This window comes from Phaenicophaeus curvirostris, chromosome 5 (assembly GCF_032191515.1).
Source record: "Phaenicophaeus curvirostris isolate KB17595 chromosome 5, BPBGC_Pcur_1.0, whole genome shotgun sequence".
NCBI classification, from domain to species: Eukaryota; Metazoa; Chordata; class Aves; order Cuculiformes; family Cuculidae; genus Phaenicophaeus; species Phaenicophaeus curvirostris.
The window spans coordinates 5,375,267-5,399,714 of record NC_091396.1 but is presented as its reverse complement, the minus strand read 5'-3'; the positions used below and the strand labels follow the sequence as shown (position 1 = coordinate 5,399,714).

At 37.2% G+C, this 24,448-nt stretch overlaps 1 protein-coding gene across 3 annotated transcripts in view; it reads right to left on the bottom strand.

The window, feature by feature from the left end:
* Positions 1-24,448, bottom strand: part of NELL1 (neural EGFL like 1) — a 297,253-nt gene that overhangs the window by 44,516 nt on the left and 228,289 nt on the right. For all 3 annotated transcript variants that reach the window (XM_069857451.1, XM_069857452.1, XM_069857450.1), the window contains exon 15: positions 21,470-21,565. In XM_069857451.1, the coding sequence (XP_069713552.1) occupies positions 21,470-21,565 (96 nt within the window). The remainder of the gene's footprint in view (positions 1-21,469; positions 21,566-24,448) is intronic.

Here is a 24,448-nt window from a genome sequence, read left to right as displayed (position 1 = left end):
TGCTCTGGGGCTGAATTTCTGTCAAACTCATCCAGAGACTGCCAGCTCACTCACACATGCAGCCTGAATGGCACCTGGAAGCACAAACAGGACATCCTAGGGAACAAAACTTCAGGTAGTCAGTGGCTGCGCGTTCTGTACAAAGTGACATTTTAGTAGAATTTTCAAGTTAAAATATGCAGATAACATACTAAACAGTGACAAAATGTACTTGTCAAGTCTCTACTATTATTAGTATACTCAATATCTTATCGTCCAGCTAAACTTCCTATATTGACTGTGATTTTCTAAGGGACTATTTGTGTCAGTTCTTTAGTACTGCAATAGATTAGGCTTGAAGCCAAGCTATTACCGATTTGCCCACTCCACACACGACACTTGTGTTATTTCTTCAGCAGCTCATCCTTACTGAGCTGCTATCAGTTAGCTTTCTTTCCAATTTGAGGGTCAGATGGAAAGATGATACAGAATGCAGAGGGAAAGATGATACAGAATGTAAAACTGCATACCTCACGTAAGGCAGAACATTTTACACCATTTCTTTAGCTCTCCTGGTGCTGAAGTGGTTTGTTTAGACTTCACTAGACTAAAAGGTCTCCCACATATAGAAAAATACAGTGTTTCAGAGAAAAGGTTAAATCGCTCTATGTGTTCTGGGTGAGAAAAATATGCAAAAAACGTACCATTCATCCCTGCTATGAACAAGTACAACAGTAATAATTGAATAATAACATTTTAGCGTGCAAAATATTCTAATTCAAAACACCAGGAGAAATGATCTGATATTCAGGAGATTACATATGACTCTTGATTAGCCCAGCCAGTACTCTTGTTCAGTATCTTGACTAGAAAGACCAAATAAGTATAGCCTCACAGAATATACATAAGCTTGCAGTTTATATATATATATATATGTTTCAGCCTTACATAATCCCAAGATTAGACTCCTTCCTAATACATAGACACACACATATATAACAAAGTGATACAGTAATTTGGCATCGTAAAAAGCAGCTTTCTTTTCTTTGGAAAAAGGGAGTTCATCTGGAATGCTAATCAACAAGGAGTAGAGTGATTTCAGAACCTTAACATATACAGATCTCCTTGATATGGCTATACTTTTTCATTGTCTCTGTTAGATGGTCTCAGATCAGATCAGGAAAGATCAACTGGCAACCTGGGGCAGCCAGGGAAACAGACAAAAATATTGTTTTCAGCAAAAGATCAAAACAAGCTTTGAGAAAACTAACTATGGGTTTTATTTTCTTACAGAAGGAATGCATTTGCTTCCCAGTGTGCTTGAGCAGCAGGAGATCTATAAGCAACCAAAGTAATGTGTACCTCAAGCCCAAAAGAGACATAATTTATTTTAGTCACGGAGCACAAGAAGCTGCCTTCACAAAGCAGCCTCTTCCCATCCTTCCACAGATGGACTACGTCCTGCATTTTAAGAACAGACAAATACACATGGAGGATCATATCTAATTAGTATTTGTTGAAGTGGGTGCAGCATTCCCTGAGCATTATATGGATTTGAAACAATCTAAGCCTCTAGTTCAGCTGTCAAACTTAAAACCATCCAAGTTAAGGTCTCCCTCCCTGTTTTTCTCTTCTCCAATGTTGATTCTATAAGATACGATGAATGGCAAAGAAATCCCCTGTTTAGTTGCAAAGATTAACAACATTCAAGGGCATAGGAGATGGGTAAGAGAATCAAAAAATAACTCAAATGCCCTGACTCACCAAGAATGAAGCACACTAAAAATCAAGGAAAAAGATCTGTAAATGAGTCATCACTGCAACATTCTTAATCCAGACCCAAGCAGGCTCCACTACTATTGAAAGCTGTCAATCGCAGAGCGCTTAGAAATGATGAGATTGCCTCCTTCTATCAGTTACACACCAACACATTCAATTCTCTTTTCTAAGCCTGGAGAAAGAATCTCTCTTCTTTGTGCTCTGGGCAGAAGAGTGAGCCACAATGATTATGCTATCATCAGTACCGTGAAGGGCCATGTCCAACTCAACTAACAACCTCCTTTCCGTAAAAAGAACAATTTCAAACAGCAGCCACAAAATTCACAATTTTCAGTGGTGCAAACACCACGTTCTCACAGAGAAGCTGGCTGCCATAAGATTTATTAGATGCTATTGCCAGATATGCCCTGCAAGATCTAACATAAAGTTTGCAGTAGGAAGGAATAGGGATTGGAGTTAAGACACCTTTGTTGACAAAGCAAAATGCAGTTTCTTTTCAATTATGGGACTATTTTTCATCGGCGGCGAAGAAGAAGGAACAATTATAGTTTATAGCTCATATCAAAGGGATTTGTATAATCCATGTTTCAGCACTTTTTTTGTTGATTGACAGAAAAGCAAAAAGAAAGAAATAAGAAAAAAAAAGGGGAAAAAAATCAATAAAGCAGCTATAAATATGAAGTGAAGTGAGTTTAATTGCAAGCTAGGAAAAGAAACATCACATGTGGAGCTCGACAGTTCTTCATTTTGCATTGCTTTTCTAGCAGACAAATGATTTTGGAGAAGTAGCTGCCACAATACTCATGGAGGTAAACAATCTGGTTTCAAAGTATTGAAACCATGAGAAGAGTTTCAAACAATTCTTGCTTAGACTTCCAGCAGTCAAACCACTGATACATCTCCAATACTTTCTTCCTCAAGGCATCCTGTTGTAACTTAAGAGCAGATACTAACATCTATCTTCTACACGATAAAATAGGGGTTAGAGAGAACATGTTGTTGGAGAAATACGTCCCACAGTTTCAATTTCAAGATAGCACTCTAGCACTTGGACTGAATTCTGTATGAGAAGGCTTCTTTGTTTTTATCTCCATTATGCCTCATTCACACATACAAAACTCAGACCAGACAATAGAAGGCCTCAATGAACACGTCTGAATTTTACTACCCTTACCACATTTCTACTTACTATATCAGACTTTGGAAAGAAGTTAAAAATCTTTACATTCATATACCAGCAGCTTTCTCCACCTTCTCTCTGTGGGCTGGTCATTTAAAATTCCTTCCCTTTTGAACAAATACATATATTTAAGCCTTGCTTCGAACAGCACACATTGAGCAATGTACGGGCAAGGCAAAGACAGTTTTTAACTCCAGTGGACAAAACTAACCAGTAGAAACCGTGTCACAGAAGAGCATCAAGGAAGTCTGATGGCTCAAGTAACAAGAATCATGTGCAGGATGTTTACCTGCCATTTGTGTTTATTATATTGCATCCTAACCATTTCTACAAGTATTCTGCTGTCAGAAACTTTAGATCTTCTCAAAATGGTAAAATAAAAGTCTCCAGAAGACCGAGGACTAAAGAAAATAAATCTAGGCAATTGCCTACATTCTCTGAAATAAGAGAAATAAAACAAAGTTGTTTTTTTTTCCCCCCATAAAAACTTTGGGCCACAAGACTACATTATTTTCTGTGCAAAGAAATGTACTCTTTTCATAAGTCTTGAAAGTCAGTTATACACTATAGTTTAATATTAGAAACAATATATAGCATTTGAAAGCATCATTTAATACTAATATATGTCAAGAGCAAATTACACTGAGTAAGAAAGTCTTCCAAAACAGCTTGAAGCTAATGAAAAGGCTAATCAAAGGAAATACACATATTTTAATTTTCAAACCTTGAACACTGTTTGCAGAAATACCTTCAGCAAAACACTCCTCTCTAGGTTGAAAACAAGTAATACTAGTAGTGTAATACAAGAGCCTAAAAAGTCACACAAAGATATAAATACATTAAATTAGTGGCTTTTGTTCTTAGATGATTTTCCATGATATTAAATTCTTGCTTGCTTTATTATTTATATACATCTGATGTAAGCAGATTTCAGTAACAAAGACGCAAAAAATGAAGGCAAGTCGCAGGCTACCGCTCTATCTCTCTCTCAGATTAAGGGACCTATGAGAATCATATTCAATAACATAAATTGCATTACAGGGTAAACAAAATTTAACCCTGGTGAAATGAATAAAGAAGAAAATGTTTGTATTAAATGAAGATGACAGGGTGGGAATGTTTTATATAAAGACATAGCTCTGTAATACATTCACAGCCAACAGCATTAGGACAGTTCCACACCAGCAGACAATTTCTCATTTTTAAACCTCTTTGCTAAAACAAATAATTACAGCTACTCATTGATTTTAGAGAAAAGACTCTGCTTTTAAATATTAATAAGCTGAGTTTTATACTGAATTCTAAATTACAGTAAAAAGTACAATATATGGGTTGTTTGGGTTTTTTTAAATCCAAAATCTTTCCACAGTCTTAATCACTTGATAATTCTTACACGTTTACAGGACGTTTATAGTCTGGAGCCAAATCTGCAGTAGATCGTTTAGAAATCTGCACACCTAAATGCTGTAATACTCTCAGTATCACTGCTCAGAGCAAACGAACAATGAAATAAAAAGCTTGATCTATGAAGCACCACAAGGATAGAATTATCTATGCTACATTATCTACCCCCATGACCACATAATCCATCTCTAACTAAAGAGGCAAAAGTAAAACAAAAAAATCACATTTCAAAAGCATCTTCATTCTTTTCACCACCCAGTTACTATTCTTCAAGCATTGCTAACACCATCCTCAGCCTTCAAGAAAAGGAATTCACATTTCTTTCTAACGTAAAACTACCCAACATGCATATTTAGCCATTCATACAATTATCTAAAGGGATTTTTAGACTCTTCTTATCCTCATCTGGATGAAATAATAAATCATGGAGAAAAGGTTAAATAGGTAACTAAAAACTGTTTTGCACCATACAAGCATATTGTTTTCTTGTGGAGTTGGCTTTATAGCTATGGTGGTGCTATTAGTGCAAAACTATTTTAGGGAAATGCCGCAGGTCTGGGAAAAATCAAGACACCCATGTTGCGACTAACAGTGCTGTATCTGACACAAATGCATACAGAATGACCAGGTGAAAAATACCATGAGTTCTCTTTTCCTCATTTATTGTCAATTGATGGTGCAGCACCTATTTTCTTTGTCAGCCATCCACTCTCACTTAAGTCATGCTATATGTATATACATGCATAGAGCTAAACCATAGACAAAACCCACAACTAGAATAAATAATGAAAATATGATTTTTCATCCACTTCTTCACTACTATATAAGAATGCCTCCCTATGAAGGCTACCAAATTCACCTAATTCTACAGATCAAGCATATATTGTTTCAGCAAAGCAAAGTTTTTATTAGAAAACACAAGAAGAGGTTAACTATGTGGTATTTTGTTTGTATTGATCTCCACAGAGCAAACATATACAAAAATCACAAACTGTGGTTTAGCATTAGTAATGTACAATGTAGACACAGAAATCCTTGTTTTCTGAAAACAAGCAATGACCTACACCCCACAGTACACATATAATCCTACTAGTCTGGAAAGCATATTTTAGCAGTATTTATATTTACACTGAATTTAGATTAGATTATCTCACTTTCAAATTAATTTCTGGGAGTAACAGAATGCTCACAACAACACTGAGTATTTTGGAGAGGGAACTGGAAGGAAAACAAATGAGAATTCATGAATACCATGATTTTCTGCCAACATTTTCAAGCAATTTTTGCACTTCTTTCTCAGGAGTTCTTTAAAGACAGATCACTTCAGTCAAATACAAGCTGTATTATACATACCTTACATAACCACAAAATATATAAGAGCAACTAAACAGGTTGGTTGTGATTTTCTTTTTGAAAGCAGGAGGAACCATGTACAGCTAAGTCATCCCTTAACAGCAGAGTAACCAACTCATCTTTCCAGCACAAACTTGTATTTTAAGGAGCTTTTACCCTGGCTTTTAAAAACGTGAAGAAAAAGACAACTTGCTCTCTGGCTGTCTTAAGACAGCTATGTCCTTGAAGATGACCTTGCCAAATTCTCAGGATCTTTCCTCATAGAAGGAAACCCAAGATTTGTGATGACTTTATATCAGGTTCATCCCTTGCTTTGCAATGGGCGTGCCTTCAGAGAACAGCTGCAGAGAATTTCATAAAACAGCTGATTATTAACATTGATAAACAACTGTGATCTTCACCCTTTTTATATGACAAATTCATTTCCAGTTGCTTCCAAAGAGGAAATCATCTTTATGTCCAAAAATTGCCATGGTCCCTCATGTCATGGTATTTTATGCAGTGCAACAGAAAAGACACTGCTTAAATTAACAGAATGACAATCAAGTTATTTTGCTATGGCTGACCTGCTTAAAATTGACATCTACTGCTAAAGTCTGCTTGAAATACAAAACTTGTCAATACCATTTTTCTTGTTTATAGTCTTTAAATAGGATTATAAACTGACTATATAGTCATACCTGATGCAATGCACTTTATAAAATACGTTCTCCACTAACTCGTCAACAAACTTTCAGGAATGTCAAGGAGATCTTCTTCCCCTTTCTATGCTGTAAATATAAACTAATAACACTCCAAATATATTGAAAGACAGTATGCTTTTCTATATAATATAGAGAAAAGATGATCTGGGCTAAGTAAGCCTCTGTCGCCTTTTATTTGGCAGCCTTTCCAAGCAGTACAAATGTTCAGATAATATGCCACCATATACGACATAAACAAGACAAAGAATGAAATTCAAATCATAGAATCATTTGGTTGGAAAAGACCTTTGATATCAAGTCCAACCATACCTGCCCACTACTACACCATATCCACAAGTACCTCATCTACCTGTCTCTTAAATCCCCAAGGATGGTGACTCAACCACTTCCCTGGGCAGCCTCTGATGGTGCCCGACAAAATTTTCAGTGAAAAATTTTTTCCTGCTATTTGATCTAAACTTCCCCTGGCACAACTTAAAGGCCATTTCCTATTGTCCTGTCACTTGCTACTTTGGAGAAGAGACCAACACTCACCTCATTACAACCTCCTTTCAGGTAATTGTAGACAGTGACAAGGTCTACCCTCAGCCTCCTTTTCACTTAATAACCCCAGACCCTCCAGTCTTATGTTTTGTTTCCATGCTTCCATTCTTCAATAAGCACAACTCTTTGTGATCTAATAGATCAGAACACCAACATTACAAGGCATTCATTCTCTCTTTATATCTCCATCTTAAACACTTTACTCTATGCTAATACAAGTTTTAGTTCTTAGGAAGATTAAAAATCATCCAAAGTCTTCAGAGCCATGAAAAAAAAAAGTACTCAGTGCTTTCTAATTCCAGACAGTGCTTATTCATTCATTAGAACAATTTTCATTTTGAGGAATAAATAGCTTCATCCTGACTCCAGAAATTTGGAAACATCTACCAATCTGGGAAGAAGCTGAATAGACTGTTGGTTTTTTTTTAAAAAAAAAAAAAATGGCCAACAACATTATAATATACCCCAATATTTATAAAGCTTGAACTTCACAATGTCAAAATTTTATGAATGCATATTATCCCTTTACAGTTCTTCTATTAGTTGTGCTGTTTGGATTAATTTATCCTTGGCTAGTATTTTCAGCCACCCACTATAATGCTGAGCTGCACTTTACATCATTTCTAGACAATTGAAATCAATATGACTACTCATAGTGCAAGACAACTCAGTGGGATAAAGACAATGAAAGCCTTTTATGACTCTGTTAGATAAATTAAGTGTTTATGAAGTCCTTTTTCACCAAATTTAATAGGTCAAGATTCTCAGACCGTATCAATACAACTGACAGAATAAACCAAAAGGTTATGAACAAGAAAGCCTATAAGGCTTTACAACTTCACAGCGTATTTTGAGTTCTACGTTACAATTCAGGTATGGTCAACTCTTCAGCTTAGGTTAAGTATCATGTTTTATTTATGCTCAGAAGTGATATATTCCAATAGAAAAAAAAAAGAAAAAATTAAGGAGTTGGTTCCTGGTTTGGTTGGACCCCTTTCTTCACATCTTAAAAACACTATAATTCCTTCAGTGGAAAACTGAAATTTGCTGTTGCTTATGCAGACAGTTTATGGAATTTGTTATTTTTAGCTTTGACTGACAGAAAATTCTTCCCTGAACACATTCTTAATATTATTTCTCAATTTGGCTTAGAAAAACTGCTGACGACCTTTAAATCTGGCGCTTTATACACACTAATGTAAACAAGAGTGAAACATGAAATACAGAAATGTGAATATACTATATATGAGTTTCTTCAGCTACATTGATTTTAGCATTCATGAAAACTATCACATTAAATGCAATGAATTGAGGTGGTCTTCCACTGTTCCACAAGAGTCAATACAGTACCAATCTCAAAGGTACTGCATGTCCTCTTTTGAATGTTCTCCCGTCCTGGGAGAATTTCCTCCAAAAGGAGCTATTGCAATTTATTTTTACAGTGAAGGAGTTCACTTTTGAAGCTGTTCAGCAAGTGGACTAATAAGTGACCAATTTCATTTTGCTGACTGTCACAAGAAGGTATAATAATGAGTGGATGCTCCATCCCTGGAGATGTTCAAGGCCAGGCTGGATTGGGCTTTGAGCATCCTAGTCTAATAGTGGTGCCCCTCGCCCTGGTAGAGATGTTGGAATTGGATGATCTTTAAGGTCCCTTCCAACCCAAACCATTCTATTACTCTATGATTTTACACACCAGTTAATTTATTTAACACCCAGAAAGGAAAGTATTACTAGCACTAGGACAACCTACAACTTTAACAAAGATGCACATCTTTTTGTAGTAGCTGGACACGTGAGTAGTGGACTACCTCCTTGTGTAACTTCATATTTAATTATTTTTACATTTGCAAACTGTACATCATGGAGGGATCTGAAAGAATCCCCCACAGTCGAATCAGTCAGACAGACATTACATATCAGGAAATTCTGGTCATTATTGATTAGATTCTGTATCCTCAGTGATCTACCACCATCCATCTATACACGTAACTTTCTTTCATCTTATTCAGTAGTGAACACACCTAATAAAGCCTGCTGAGAAAAGATGGTGGGTGGGGAGACAGGAAAAAATATAATCAAAGCTCTCCTCAATAAGAATCATATGATTCAGTCATCTCAAAAGAGAGGCCTTAGGAATATCTGGGCATTAGCGCACTGTATCTGACTCCCTAGCTTATAAATGATTAAAGGGACAGCTGAAGGAGTTATTATTGCTATCAGCACAGACATCTCACAAACTGCATCATCTGTGAAGCCTATAAAAAGGATGGAAAAGAAACAAGATTTCAGATGAGAAAATTTCTAAGGAAGAAAATTTCTAAGGAAGAAAATTTCTAAGGTATGAATTAACTCTCTGCTTCTCCATGCAGTTAATGTGAAGAATTGAAAAACTCTGGGTTGGATGTTTCAAGCGTGAGAACAAAACAATTAAAAGTGAGGGACAGAAAGATAGGCTTTAGCAGGCAATGGAAGTCCCATCTCAAAAAGCAGCTTTCATTAACTGTAAGATACACAATCTGCCTGGGTTGTAACAGGCACAAACCAAAAATGCCTTGTGGTATGTAGAGAGTTTTTCCCCCTTGTTCTTAATACATTTTGGACAGATGGATAGGCTTTCCTGAGGTAGGGCTGTCACAAGAGGTGGGCAGGACAGCTGTTGTAGAAAGTTTCTTTCTGTTGTGAAATAAACTGTCTTGTTACACTACTAAAATTACTTTCTGCAGGGGCTGGCACAGCTCATGGGACATTCTTCATTCAGTTTATGGCAAAGAGAGGAAAAAAACCAACAAAACCAAAACCCCACCAAAACAAACACAGAGGAAACAGTCTCTTTCTAGGAAACATAATCACAAAGAATTGCCAGAGAGAACTTTTTCCTTACATAGAATCATAGAATAACCAGGTTGGAAGAGACCCACCGGATCATCGAGTCCAACCATTCCTATCAAACCAGTATGAATGACTATACATTTCTCCCACACTGTAGTATTACCCATGCTCCAAAGCATCAATGGGAACCTAGGAGATCTTCATAAAATATCTTTTCATTGGAATTCAGTCTTCATAAGTGGCCATATAAGCAAGGAAAATATATGTACTGGCCACGCCTTCTGACTGATCAAACAGAAGACCTGCTTCAATGTTTTGGTAACACTCAAGAGAATAATCAACCAAAGACAGACCCATCCTAGCTACTTTTTAAATATTATCTTGGAAATGAGAATCATCTGTTTAATCTCTCTAAACTGAGTAGTACCTACAGCCCAAGCTGGTCGTTAACCAGTAGGCTATTATAAAGAAGCTGGGTGGCTGCAGCCCACTTAAGGGTCACGCACAAGATCCTAATCAGAGTTTGAGTGCCCCTCTACTCTTCACAGTTCAAAAAGCCCCACTGCCTATGAGCTCACAACAAGAAGATGCAGTAGGTACTTTAAGAATTTGTAACTGGCCCTGGTGAACTCTGCCGTCCACATTGGAGATATCACTACTTCAAAGATAATGCAATGAAAATGACAGTAGATGTGTTGAGCTCACCCTCGCACGCCTACATGCTTGTACTCAATCTAAGAGTCTTTCACATTAAAAGCCATGTAATTGTCATCAAAAACTCTAAGGATCTGTTACCAATCACAGAAATGTAGCTGTCTATGAAGTTAAGGAATGGCAGCCACTCCCTGTTAGCCAGGCAGCTATTTCAAATGAGTGATTTCTCAGACTGACATTGCTAAAGAAGGCAGAATGTAATTACCTGTGCTGAAATAGGATACAGGTTCAACTGGATCTTTAATGACCAGAAGTGTTTAGGGCTTTCATTTCATGTCTCATTCAAAAGATAAATGAGTACCATTCCACAGATTAGATTGCCAGCATATAGAAAATGCCTCTTCAGAAAAAAATCAAACAAGAAAGGGGATTTCACTATTTCACATTAAAAAGCTCCACCATTTATGTTTGTCTCTGAAATGACTGATCTACTTAGTAGATATTACATGTTGAAAGAAATAATTCAGCTGTTACACAGCTTAAGTAGTAGAAAACTCCAGCTATTCAACTGCCTGAGTTGCTAAATCCGATGTTCGCTTCTTTAAAAGCCAAGAAAAAAAAATGATTGATGTATTTAGGAAGAATTCCATTTCTGTAAATGTGAAGGACTGAACAGATTTTTATCGTAACAGTATAAAAAGTTTGAAAAGAACTTTGACACCTTGCAGTTGACTATTAATGGTATTTTAAAGCTATTTCAATTATCAGGGACCTAGCAAACCAAACCAAATATTCAACCAGAGCAAACCAAGTTACTTTTATGCTTACTATGTACCTTATGTTAAGCACAGTATTATTTTAAGATCCTGCATATTCTTTCTCTGGGGACTAAAGGCACAAACCAAAGCCTAAGAAAAGCAGTAGGAATGCCTACAGTGAGTTAGGGAGGTCTGAATCTGAATAGGCTTTAATGCCACACTTTGTAGTAGATGGATTCACAGGCCTTTTTCACACCCAATAGGTATTATTATTTTTTGGTATTTCACCAGGCATGATATGCTAAATTATCCAGAAAACAGTACACTGTGAAGGCAAGCCTTCAGGTATATCATGTACTTTCTGCAGCAGAACAGACACTTTGCTATCAAATAGACTACAGACAATAAAAATGTTTTGCTGGATACAGAAAAAGCCTTGGAAAGGGATAAGAAAGTTTGTATGGTTCCGTATCAGCAAAAGTTCCCATTTCAGTTATTCTCTATACACATACAAGTATAATCCTAAAGAAAAACTTCTTTTCTTGAGTCCACACACTGATTTTAATTCAGTATATTTTTCAATGACCCATCTCTTTCTGCTATAGGCTTTTCTGCACTGTAGCACTATGTAACAACCACCCAATTCTGCAGTATTCCTGGAGCAGACTGTTAGAAAACATGGGTGATACTCTCACAAAACCAGATACTCAATAGCACTGAAATTCAGCACAATTGTAGACCTTACAGAGGCTACCTCAGTTAACAAAGAAAGGATGACACTCCTTTCAGCAAAGGTTTAACTCAAATTCTCACCTTGCTTCCTAAAGCAAAACTGGATTAGTTATCCCCTCAATGTATATAAAATACAATCTACATAAGTCACATAAAAGAGAGTGATTTTTGCCATATTATTTGCCTTCCATGGAATATATGACTTGGGTCTTGATCTCTTCCTCTGAATTTCAGTTCAACAAAAGCAAGTAGAGGTGGCTATTGCTTTTGTGGTGATGAATTCATAAGAACATGGGAAAATATCTTGCTTGCTACAACTATTCTTTTTTTTCCCCTGTTGTATCACTTCAATCAACTTAAAGTGTTCCTCTCATACCATAATTTTGCAGGCAAAAAAAAATCTTAAATATAAAAAGAAGAAATGCAGGAAAATTGACCTTCTGTCAGAATTAAATACACAATAACATCTAAAACATTGGCATGTTGTTTTGCTCCATTCCTTTCACTTGTCACATTATTTCTCAAAAGAAATTATTTTCTGACACTGGTTCTAATGACCGAGGCACATTCTCTCTCACTACACCTTGATTACCTTCAATGAGATCACTCACAAAATACGTTAGCACTCAGCGTATTAAACTTCATTGGAAATACGGCTCCATATCTTAAGCTTTTCAGAGCTACAGATTTTTTCTACAGACTGAATTCTCTACCCAGTTTGAATAGGATCTTATTCCTAGATTAGCTAGTTAGATTTGTACCATAGATCAATGAGCTTAAGATGGCATATTTATCATTAGCAACTGCAACTAATACAGCTTGTTCCATATAAAACTCCCACTTTAAACGTTCTTTTATTTCACTAGAGCCATTTATTTTTCATTTTATCTAATTCAATTGCATCAAGTCCTAAGGCTTCACTAAGGTGAAATTCCCACTGAAGCCAAGAGGATTTCCATCTCAAAAAATGCAAGTACCTCTCTGCACCTTTTCTGCACATCTTAAGTTTCATTTCTAGGTTATTGGCAAATTTAAATACTCATAGTTGATTCTCAAGTCTGGAGCAGGCTATTAATAAGAAAAGGTAAGGTGGCAAAGAGCTTATTAAATTCAGTAACGGCCCCTAAATACTGCCTGCAGTTGGGCAGGCTGAGGTATTTTTTTATTTAATATTTAGTTACCGTACTACCTATTTCTCCTTAGAAGTATTTTGGTTTTCACTGATTTAGACATCTGCCTGGAAGAACCAAAATGGGGGGTCGGAATGTCCTGACAAACCAGATTATAAAATTAGTATTACTGCACTCAAAGCAGTCTTGTTGGGTTGGGTTGTTTTTTTTTAATTAACCATAGTAAAATGGGAGACGTGGTTTGTAGTTGGTTTCTTAAAGCAACTGTCTTTTCTGTACAACTCACATCACAAGAAATACTTCATATATGGAAAACTCATAAATATATGAATACATCTACCATCTACTTGCTCAAATATAAATATTTGCTCACATTTTTTGAGTGCTCTGTTGTTCTCTGCTGCCTATAACATATTCAAGTGACGATCCTGCCACTTGAAACACTTAAACTCCATTGTCTGGGTCCTGAGAATCCAACAGGAAAATCAATGCAGAAATGAGTGCACAGAAGGTGTGGGAGATGTTCCTGGCTATAAACTGGATGAATGCTGAGCCAGGGACTGACCCCTTCAAGAAAAGGACAAAGAAATATGGCTTCCAGCAGGGAACAAATTCCAACACATAAGTTTGTGCAAAGCTTTTGCATGAAATTTGGCTATATGGGCTGTAGTAAATTCAGAGGGAATATGGGGATTTTATATTTAGAGCTTAGGAGTTCGCTACAGCTTGGTTTACCTGTCTCTTTCTAAACATGATGTTCCTCTTGTAGTGCATAATTAGAACTTATGGATGAATAAACACTGAACAATCCCTGTGTAGCAGCAGCTGAAACAAACAAAAGAAAACAGAAAGAAACAAACCTCCCTTTCCCCCTGTGATTTCCAGGTGCTAAGTAGAGGGCATAGACAGGTCCTAACATTTTTTACCTGTTTAGCTAAAATAGGCCATATTCCTTACAGTGTGCTTTTCTCTCACCTAGGAAAAAGAGTCTGTTCCTTTTTGCCTGCGAATACTGCCTTCACCCCCTACACTGTGCTCTGTATCTTCCAGGCAGATGATGGAAACAAACAATACGAGCATCCCCTCTACCTGTATTCAGTCCGGGGAAATGCATCATATCCTACTGACAAGCACTTCTAACACCAAAAGAGAAGTTCTCCTTCACAGAGGTACATCTTGCGGCCAAGCAGGGTAAGGTGCAGCTTCAGGAGCGCTGTCTTTGCTGAAAGGCTTCCTAAGAAACAGGCCATGCTGCATGGCCAGCCCCAGGGAAACACAAGAACTCTGACTCTACGTCCTACTCCTCCTCCGCTTTGCTCTAGAAGTTGAGTTGCTCCAAGCCAGACAGCAGTTGTCTGGCTCTGATAGTTGCCACATGCATCTAGTGACATGGGAATGGGGACATATGGGAGCTCACAGAACATGTTCAGGGGAAGAATGCTTGCAAAGATGCGCCATCTGGAATTGCTCATGTAAGCACTCATCTGAATGGTGCTCCTGCATTTCCTTAAAATTCACATAGCTTATTCAGCCTTGTCCTGTGAAGGGCCTTTTGAAAGTTCAACTCAACTGTGGCAGAGAACATTTCTCATTTACTAGTCCCCACCACACCAAAAAAAAAGTCAATTTTTAATATCATTTCAGTACAGCCTATACTGCTAACATCTTTTTAAGAGAATGAACACTTTGGCAGAGTACCTGAATCTAAAGGAGATAGAATAATTTTGTTAGGAGTTTCTCCTTCTGTTAATTGCTTCTCTATCTCCAGAGGTCTAGGTGAGCCATTAAGCTCCTTCTGAATTTCCCCGCTCTTTTTCTTCTATTCCAAAGCACTTACTGTCATTTTCTTTTTGAGATTTTTCATTGTCTGCTTTTCAGCAAGAAAGACACAGCAAAGGATTCAAATCTATTGCTCCATTACAAAAAGAAGATGCAAAGTCACTGACTTCAGGAAATCACCTTCATTCATTTCTTTAATCATCACATGTATTTTCATTTCACTGCTAAGGTAGCTAAGGAGTAATGAAACAAAGCAGCTATTTTTGTAAGCTCTACATTATGTTCTATAGTGGGTCTTCACAAGATATTAATCCAAGAGCAGCCAGAAAAGGAACTGGGACAGAAAGAAAGATAGCGTGCCAAGACACTATCTAAAGCTATTTTTCTTAATGTTCAAGAAAAAAGAATAAAGATTTTAGAATCTGGGGTTTGATCTTATGTGCACTATAAAGTTTGATCAACAGAAATTACCTCTTGATTACATTGCTTTGCAAGAATATAAACACAAATTAAATGACAACTAGCTAAATCTTGTCTTTCTCTTGCATAAATAAAACTGCTTCTTTCAGTAATACCTGACATGCCTAGCAGGCTTTTAGACATTGGTCTGGGTAGATAAAGTAGAATTTGAGTGGAGAAATGCAAATTGAAGGAACCTGGAATAGGCAACAATCCCAGCCAGGATAAGCAATATAATACTACTCAGTTTTCCAAGTGCAACGTTTGAGGACCAAAGGGAAAAAAAAAGTCAATTTTTTTGTGACTTAGAAAGAAAATTAAACAACTAAGTCCCTCACAAAGTCAGAGGACTATGAAAGAGGTATTTTATGACCACAAGTCATACAAACAATAAAACATTAGAATATTACAACCATTTTTTAGCGGGAATGTCAAGATATCATCTCAGCTAACATAAAAGATTAATATAGCAGATATTCCTTTCATTATAAACAAACAAAAATATATAGATACAGACACCTGAGCATAACAAATAAATTATACAGCAACATAAAAGTAGCCACTACACACAAAAAAAAAGCAAACTCAAATCCCGTGCCTACTTAGTAGTTTTCCTGGCCTTTAAAACTAAACTTTTGCAGTATACGAAAGCAGCATAAGCACTACAAAAGAGTACAGACTCCTCAAGCCACGGTCAGCTGGGGGTATGTGTGGTGTTCGTGGCCAGGGAGATTTCATTGCTTTGGCTTAGTAGTGTGAGGCAGAACAAGTTGGGGTTTTTTTCCACTAAGAGTTATTTGTTGATTTGCAGACAGATGTCCCCTTGATCCTCAGAGATGGGTTTAATCAGATTTTTCCAGTAGATGTTCTTTGATCTATTTCCTGATACCTTTACATTTGGCAGCTTTGTTTCTTCTTTCACATTAAGATATCACCCCATGCCATTTTGTGATAAGCACCACTGGGGCAAATGCAGCAGCTTGGCAGTAAATGGAGCAGAGTAACCTCAGCCACCTGGAGCATCTGCCTTCTCTGGATCTCTCACATCCTCCGGAGTGTCATATCAACCACAATAAGCTAAGCATCATGCGCTTCACCCCCCCATCTTGCACTACACTGGCTTTGCCTCACCTTGAAATGAGAGGCTTTAGAAAGAATCTCATGTAAAGCCTTGTGCCCAGAGCTACACAGCTGGTTTGTTTCCCAAAATAAATCTTGCTTTGTATTTTACAAAAGATTTTAGATAGAGAAAGGCAGGGAGTTTTGACATTTAGTTTTCCGTACTCACCGCAAAAAGAAAAAAAAAATCTCTTTTTCTATTTTGCTTTGGGTTTTGTTTGTTTGTTTTTTCAACCAGGTTCCCCAACTGAAATGTCTTTGATAGCTGCACACCTAAAGATTGATCCTGTTCAGGAATCAAAGAAATAGTGTATGGAAATACAATTCTCCCTTTCCTTTTTGCTGTTTCCAGGGTCCAAAGTACACAGACTGTAAGGATTTTTATCCAAAGGACTGCAGAAGACAATATATTCTAGAAGAGGCAATTTAAGAGATGAGTACACAAAGTAGTATACAGCTTCTTAGACAACAACTCCAGATACTGCCAACTGGTATGAAACAAATCAGCTAAAGGCCTCCTCATTTTTATGGCATATGCATGACATATCCACCTTTAAGATTTAAACAGAGCAACAGTTCATTGCACACCTGTGATATCTACACCTGCACAGAGGAATCCATGTATAACTAATGCAATACTGCAAGTGTTGATTTTTTTTCTCCCCACTTCCAATATAATTATTGGGATTCAAAGCACATTTCTCAGCTGTGGCACATACTGAAAAGTGACCTCTCACCCCAATATCAGACAACCGTTTGTACACAGTCCAAAGCAACACAAAGAATAACGCCAGTAATTATCACATCCTGATGCTTCACTGCCATGTCTTACCCTTACTTCTGATTGTTTACAACCAGCAGTCAGCATTCTCAAACAGCATTCAGTCATTCTGTGAGAAAACTGTTCACTGGTACTTTACAAAGATTATAAACACAGATGCAGCTACCACAAGAATATTTACCTGAGTTCCAGCCTGCACAACTTCCTTCCAATCTGCCCAAATAATATTTTGCATTTGTTGAGTACCAGTTCAGCTTTCATAAACCAGAGGAGCAAAGATTTGGTGCAATTGCTTTGAATCCCTTTTGGAGGTGATGCCCCATCACTGCCAAAAATGTTCCTGCAGCTTTTGGAATAATACTGCACTTCTTTTTTTTTCAACTCACCCCTAGCTGGGAGCTCACAGCTTTAACCCTTCTGCTGTTTCCTGCTCAATGCCCAAAGTTATAATTTGTACAGCCAGACACTGTAACTTAGTCCCTTAGCTGAAATTTCTGCCACCCACTGGTCACCAGCCCAGAGCTGGTAGGTATTTCTTAGGCTCACGCAAAGGGCTCTACCACATAGAGGTAGGTGTTCAAGGAACGCTTGCAACTTCTGGACCCTCAGTCACGTTAACTACTTCCTTTGGTATCATAGATAGTCCTGCTTATCTCATCCTTGCCGCTTCACCAGCGGCAGGAGTGCAAACATTCCACAAATAGAGAATAATGGTGAATGCCGTCTACAAAACCAACATTAATGCTCTGCTGACCTATGGCTCATCCACAGAGAGAAGCAGCTCAGGGAATGATGGGATTTTTCTTTTTATTGTTGCAAAAATATAAGACGGAGAAAACATCACTGGATAGAAGATTAGGGCATTCTAGGCCATGCTGCCAACAACTCTCACAGATTACTGTTTGCATTCCTCTCTGCACACCAAAATGTCTCTCGGAAGCCTTTAACAGGGATCCCTGCCAAGGATGCACCTGGGCTTAAGCCAACAGTGTTGCATACAGTTAAGGATGTGCATTTCTAATTCAGCCATCAGGCACGTACTTGCTGGAACCATATAGCGATGTCAGCAAGAATTCTAACATAAAATCTTTCTAGCACAGGTATCGCAACTGTGTTAAATATGATTACAAATGGTAATGATCACAAAAATCATTGATTTCAGCCCTGGCGAGCTAAACACAAAACAAACAAAAATAATTGATCAGAAGATAAAATCAGATCCTAAATAAAAATTGACAAAAAATCTCTAAGAAGCATCAAGCGCACACATAAAGAAACAGCATTATAAAGAACGGATGGAAGAAGGAATTACTTGACACTATCCCTGGATATCAATATGTGGTTCACCTTCAAACAGAAAAGACAATACCACAACTGTTAAGATGATTCCTCATTTTAGGAGAGCAACTGGCAAGAGATAATTCTTCTTAGCAGCATGTTGAATTATGTATTTGTACATAAGCATTAAATGTGTATTTTAATTTCACCTGAGTAAATTACCAACATAAATCCTACCCTTCTCAAATATCTCTGAATTTTTAATTAACCTAATATCATTTCAATCAGGCAGTCAGAAATGATGAGTAACATATGATTCATATTCAGAAGTAAAAGCACCTGCTTTTCAACAGTATTTCTAATTACTGGTTCATTTTTACCCTTTACACGATGTCGAAGCCAATTTGGGTCATACTGGTTTTAGCCAGTGACAAGTCCTTTCAGCTCACAAATAATGTATAAGGAATTGCTGTGTTGTCAGTTTGAAGGACATTTTTAAAAGCACCGTGGTGAATAGAATACATTACCAAAACACCATTTTAATTCTGATATGCATCAGTTCACCACAAGCTTCCATCAGACAAAATTTTGCCAGGAACATTTAAGCTTTGATTTAAAGCGATGTCCCACCATTTCACCATCTTTGGTCTATATCATAATGACTGAGGGAGTGCTACTGTTTGTTAAATATAAGAAAGTGCTTGTTTCTAACATCACAGACAACAGGAAAATGAAACAAAACAAAAATTGATTTTGAATACATTAGATGTCCTCTAAAAATACTGCAGCAAACTGCAGGGATACTATGAGGAAGGTCTTTACTGAAAGTCCTCTTCCCAACAGCCCTAGATCTTCACGAAGTAACCAGGTAAGCAAAGAAAAGCCTGCTTCTCAGATGATTACTTATCTTTCTATTATGAACATTTAGTTTATCCAGGACATGAATCTTCAGATGGATGAATCTGTTCTCACATAGATCTGATATGTACTTCACCGCTGAAATATGCATATGACATAAGGTATATCTGCTAAAGTTTTCAAACCCTCTAACACAACAATAGCGTGACAGCTGTTCATATGCAAAGCCCTAGTCATTCTCAAACCAGTCTGCACCTCAGATTTATCAAAGTTACCATCATTCACTTGACTTGTAGCATACTGGCAAATCTTATACATGTCCAAAGAAAAAAAATGAACTTCCTTCTGGTTGTATAGATTTTATACACAGAAGCTAGCTCCTTCTGACATCTACCTCTAAATTTCTTGAAATAATGAGTACCATGCCTGCCATGTTGCCTTTACTTGGTGTGCTAACTCATATTTTAGATCAAAACAATACAAAAGACATGAAAAACATTGGAGCCACCAACAGTTATGTCATCCATTTATCAATTTTAAACCATCACTTCAACAATTTAAAGACTCTGTGTTCTAGTTATGAAAGTCCCTTTACGGCTATTGGAAAAAAGGTAGTTTTAAGATTCGTAGGTGAAAGAAACAGGCAGCCAAGCCGAAAGCTGGCTCCCCAGGTAGGCAGGGCACCTTTGGGCAATGCAGGTACTGATTTTGCAGTATCATATTTTCACATACATAGGACAAATCTCTAGTATCCTGCAACCATCTGAAAGTACTGTTTCCTCTGACTAATACACATTTCGGAAAGCAACGAGCAAACTATACATGGGAAAGGGGTAACTACAGGATTAGAGGTTGGGGAGTTATAGGGCTTTAAGGCAGGTCCTTTTTGTATTTCTTCCACAAGCATATTGCTGGTACTTCCTGCTGAATGTCAGAAGGTTTGGGAGCTTATTTGTATATGAAACAATTAACCTAACAACTACAGGCAAAAAAACAAAAAAAAAAATAGGGTACTCAAATTTATTGAAGATGATACAAAAATATTAAAGTTCTAGTTAATTCCCAGAAACAATACTCACAACTATGAAATATGGGACTTCGGTATGCAGTCATTTAAAGACATTCATAAAAAGTTTTAAGTTTTCAGAAGCTACTTGAAGCAAATTTGTTGACAACTGGGCTTAAATTACTTTGTATTATAGTAGAACAGGCATGTATTAAACAGATACTGCTACACACAGATTAGTGAACAATCTCAGAGTAACAAGTGATTCCAGTGATTTAACTTATTCTTTAGCAGTTATTTTTTTGATTACTTTTTTTTCTTCCTTAAAATAAAATCAGTAATTATAATCTCATCCATACTAGCACCATGCAACCTGCACTAACAATCCACTTCATTTCCACCAGTAAAGGCAAACCAAAAAGGTTTATTAACACACAGTGCAAAAACCTCTGTTATTGGGTTAAGTGAAATACAACCTCAATAAATACCAAGCAAAATAAAAATCCCAAATCTGCTGTATAAACAATCTAATAAGAGCCCTACAGAGAATTCTGTAAGATCCCTTCCTTCTTATGTAAGATAGGCAAAAAACTGGTCCTTTGTAAAACGAACAGAAAGTTGAGCCTATGAGGCTGTCAGAAGTAAATCTTGAAATGCAAAAAATCTGGGGAAAGGTAGAATCAAATCATCACTCATAAGATATATTTCAATAGACTGTGATTATATGAAAAGCAGTGGCATCAGTGACTTAAAAAAAACAGATCTTAAGAATTCAATAACTGTAAGTGAGAAGTAAGCATTCAAATTGTGGTCTAATTTGCACAATAGATTCAGAAAAGCAAACAGTAACATTGAGTTTGCACCACTAGAAACAGTAGGAGTAAATATCATTCATTTGCTGTACCCTCTAACTAAAAGTGTCCACCAGAAGCAAAAGCAGATACATCCCTGATTGTCTAAAACTTTCCATGTGCAATTTACAGGTAGCTTTCAGTTAGGAAAAGGCAGCTATGGAACAGTTACATCTTCAATAAAGAGAAAATATCAAGCAAAAGGAATGAATAGAAAGTAATTATTTCTTGATTCAGCATATCGTGTTTCTTATTACTAAAGAAGAAAGTGTTCTTCAATTAAGCTTTACCTTTCTCACAATGACTTCCAGTGAATCCAGAAGGGCAGACACATTTGTTAGGGGCTACACAAGTTCCACCATATCTGCACCCTTCTTCACAGAATGCTGAAAAATAAAATAAATATGTGGGTGTTACATTTTTTTAATTTTTTTATAAATTTGCAAGATATTAACATCTAAATTCTAAGCAAGTAACACAATTCAACATATTAAAATTCAGTCCACCTGCAAACACAAAAAAAACTCACTTAAACGACATTAGGAAAAAATATCAGATTACACCGTAGGCAAACCACCTCACCAATAAAAGATTAATAACCATCTGGAAAAAGAAGAGAGGCAAAAATATAATGTACGATTTTAATGGGGCTAATTGTCTTTTAATTATACCCAATATCAGTCTTACAATTACAATGCTCTGGCACAATAACTAGGATTTTAAACAAATGACGACTTTCACATCTTTTCTTCTAAGCATTGTGTGATGGTCCTGTCACCTACAGGAGGTTTAGCAGGAAGCCTTCTAATTGTGCAAGAAGAATGCTCACACTTTAACATTATTCTTTTCTTTTTTCTTTTTGTCATGTGTTGACAAGGAGGGTAAGTGAGGTAAGAGGAGGAAAGGAAACGGAAAGCATCAGGACATGATCTGTTTTGCACTGTTAACTCCAATAAGACTAAGAGCAGGCCCTACCCACAATGTGCTCCCTGCTCTTGCCTAGATATTTATTGAACTTTCCAAGTTGCTCAGTGGGTTTGACTGCACTTATGAGGGAATTCACAATTAATATTTAAACAGCAGCTCTCCACATCTAAACTAATAACACAATTGCAAAGTGTTTCCTGCAAGCAAAAATCACAGATGGAGCGTTGGCAAAGAGATGTTACAAATGCTATGAAAAGAATTAAAGTGCTAGATAAAAGAAGAAACATTTTAGATTTATTTTCCAATGTACTAAAAAGAAAACTAAAGTGAATAAAGTACTAAGCATTATAAAGAATCTTTTGCAATTGTCAATCACTTAGAGGCAAAAAAGCACATAATCAAATCTCTTGACTGAATCGATGGGTGGATCCACCTTACTCTAAATATATAATTCGTAGCACATCATACTGTTTTATAGAGGGTAACATGGGGAGAAAAATGCTCAAGGAGTTTAAAGAAGATGGTAGCAGAACATTTTAAGCACTCCTGCGACTGGCACAAGGCAGTGGTGTGGAGAAAGCACGGTTCTTGCCCAGTAACGCCTCCTAATTATCTATGCACAAGCTCCATCAAAAGAATTAGAATTGGTGGCTGAGTAGATATAAAGGGCAAAAGCAGAAAAATAGTGGCAAAAAAGCAAATAGTTTGTCAATAATATGTGTCACGTTGCACTGGGAAAGAACTACACAGGGGTCTTATAATAAAAGAAGTCATAAAGGGCATTAAAAAATAAAAAAGTTTATTGTCTATACCAATCAAGCGAGTCAATTGAAAGTCGTTAGGGGCCTGATGGGGATAGGTAGATAAAAGGGCTTCAGTTAAGAGTTCTTAAATTCTTTGCCACTGTAATCAATACTGCAGACTTACTAATGTGAAATGTCTGCTGCTTAAAATAAATCCTATTCCTATGTTTGCACAGCAAAGTGGTGTTTTCCTCTCTTCTCTTTTAAGATTACTAGCAGAGAAAGGCTTATGAGACAAGGCTGGCCATGTAAAAAATTTTCCCATTGGTGCAAAAACTGTGTTTTGCCAGTGCAGCAGCAGCCAGGTCTTGACATCTACAGGCAGAGGCAAGCATGCTATTTGCATCTGGGAGAGAAAGACTGGGATGCCTGCCATGTGTCAAAACTTCCTCTCTATCTTTTTATTCCTTCCTACGTATCCATATCTACATGTATGCAAGCGTGCTAGTACTTACTTGTTGAGCATTTTGAAATTCCCCTATCCTTTAGGTGTCACGTCTTAGCAACCTAAAAAAACCCCAATATCTGTACAGGGAACTCTGAGAAATTGCTGTGCTACAGGTTCCTGTAAGAAAGAACTCTGTACTTCCCAGTGCTGGAGGAGTCACCCAGGCACTAGCTTGTTATATAGATGTCGGAAGGACAATGGACTCGGGGAAGAAGCTGAGCAATGGCTGCAGAAGGCAAAAACTGAGTACTCCTCTTCAATTTTTGCAGAAGCTGAAAAGCCCTCTGCCATGCAGACTAGCAGTGTTTGTCTTTGTTGCTCAGGCTTTGGTAGATTCAGAGAAGGTTGTTCACTTTTATATTTTTATGCAAGAAAACCCCAAGGAAGACTGCCGGTACTATCCTGCTGTTCCCCAGATGGTTCTTCTACAAGCCCTCTAATCCCTGCATTGTAGGCTTGCAGGAAGGAGGAACATCAAAATCACAAGTGTAGTTACAAAATCAAAATGTTTGTCTAAAGGCTACTTTCCATAACTGCCAGAAAAAGCTCAAAGTACCATATGCAGTACTGATAGCACTACTCAGAACCTTAAGAATGCTCAATGCCTTTAATAATAGGAACTCAGCGTCAATTGCTAGCAATTTTACCAAACTTCACTTATTTGAACTGTTTTCTCCAGCAGTGCTGCCTCTGGCTGAAACCTTTTGGAACATTTTATCAAAATTCATTCATTTCTGACAACAAGATTTTTCCTTTAAGCCTTAGCAGAAGAGATTAATTATGGAAAATCAGTTCTGGACCTATGCCTTATGGACAAGACAACCCAACAGGGAGCAGCTCAGCGGCTGAACAGTCAATCAACTGGAGTGCCCATGCTGTCATGAAACTACCCACTTTGGTGCTTAGGCTTTGTTATACATCTCATAGGCTATCAGATCTAGGACATCCACTGTGGTCTAGACCCTTCAAAATCAAAACTCTTTTTGGGGTGGACCAGTAACACAGAACTAGCAGTTACAAACCTTGATTGTAGACTTCCTCTTGCTCAAAGAAAGTTAACACAAGAAAGCTAAATTGTGGCTGGATCACAT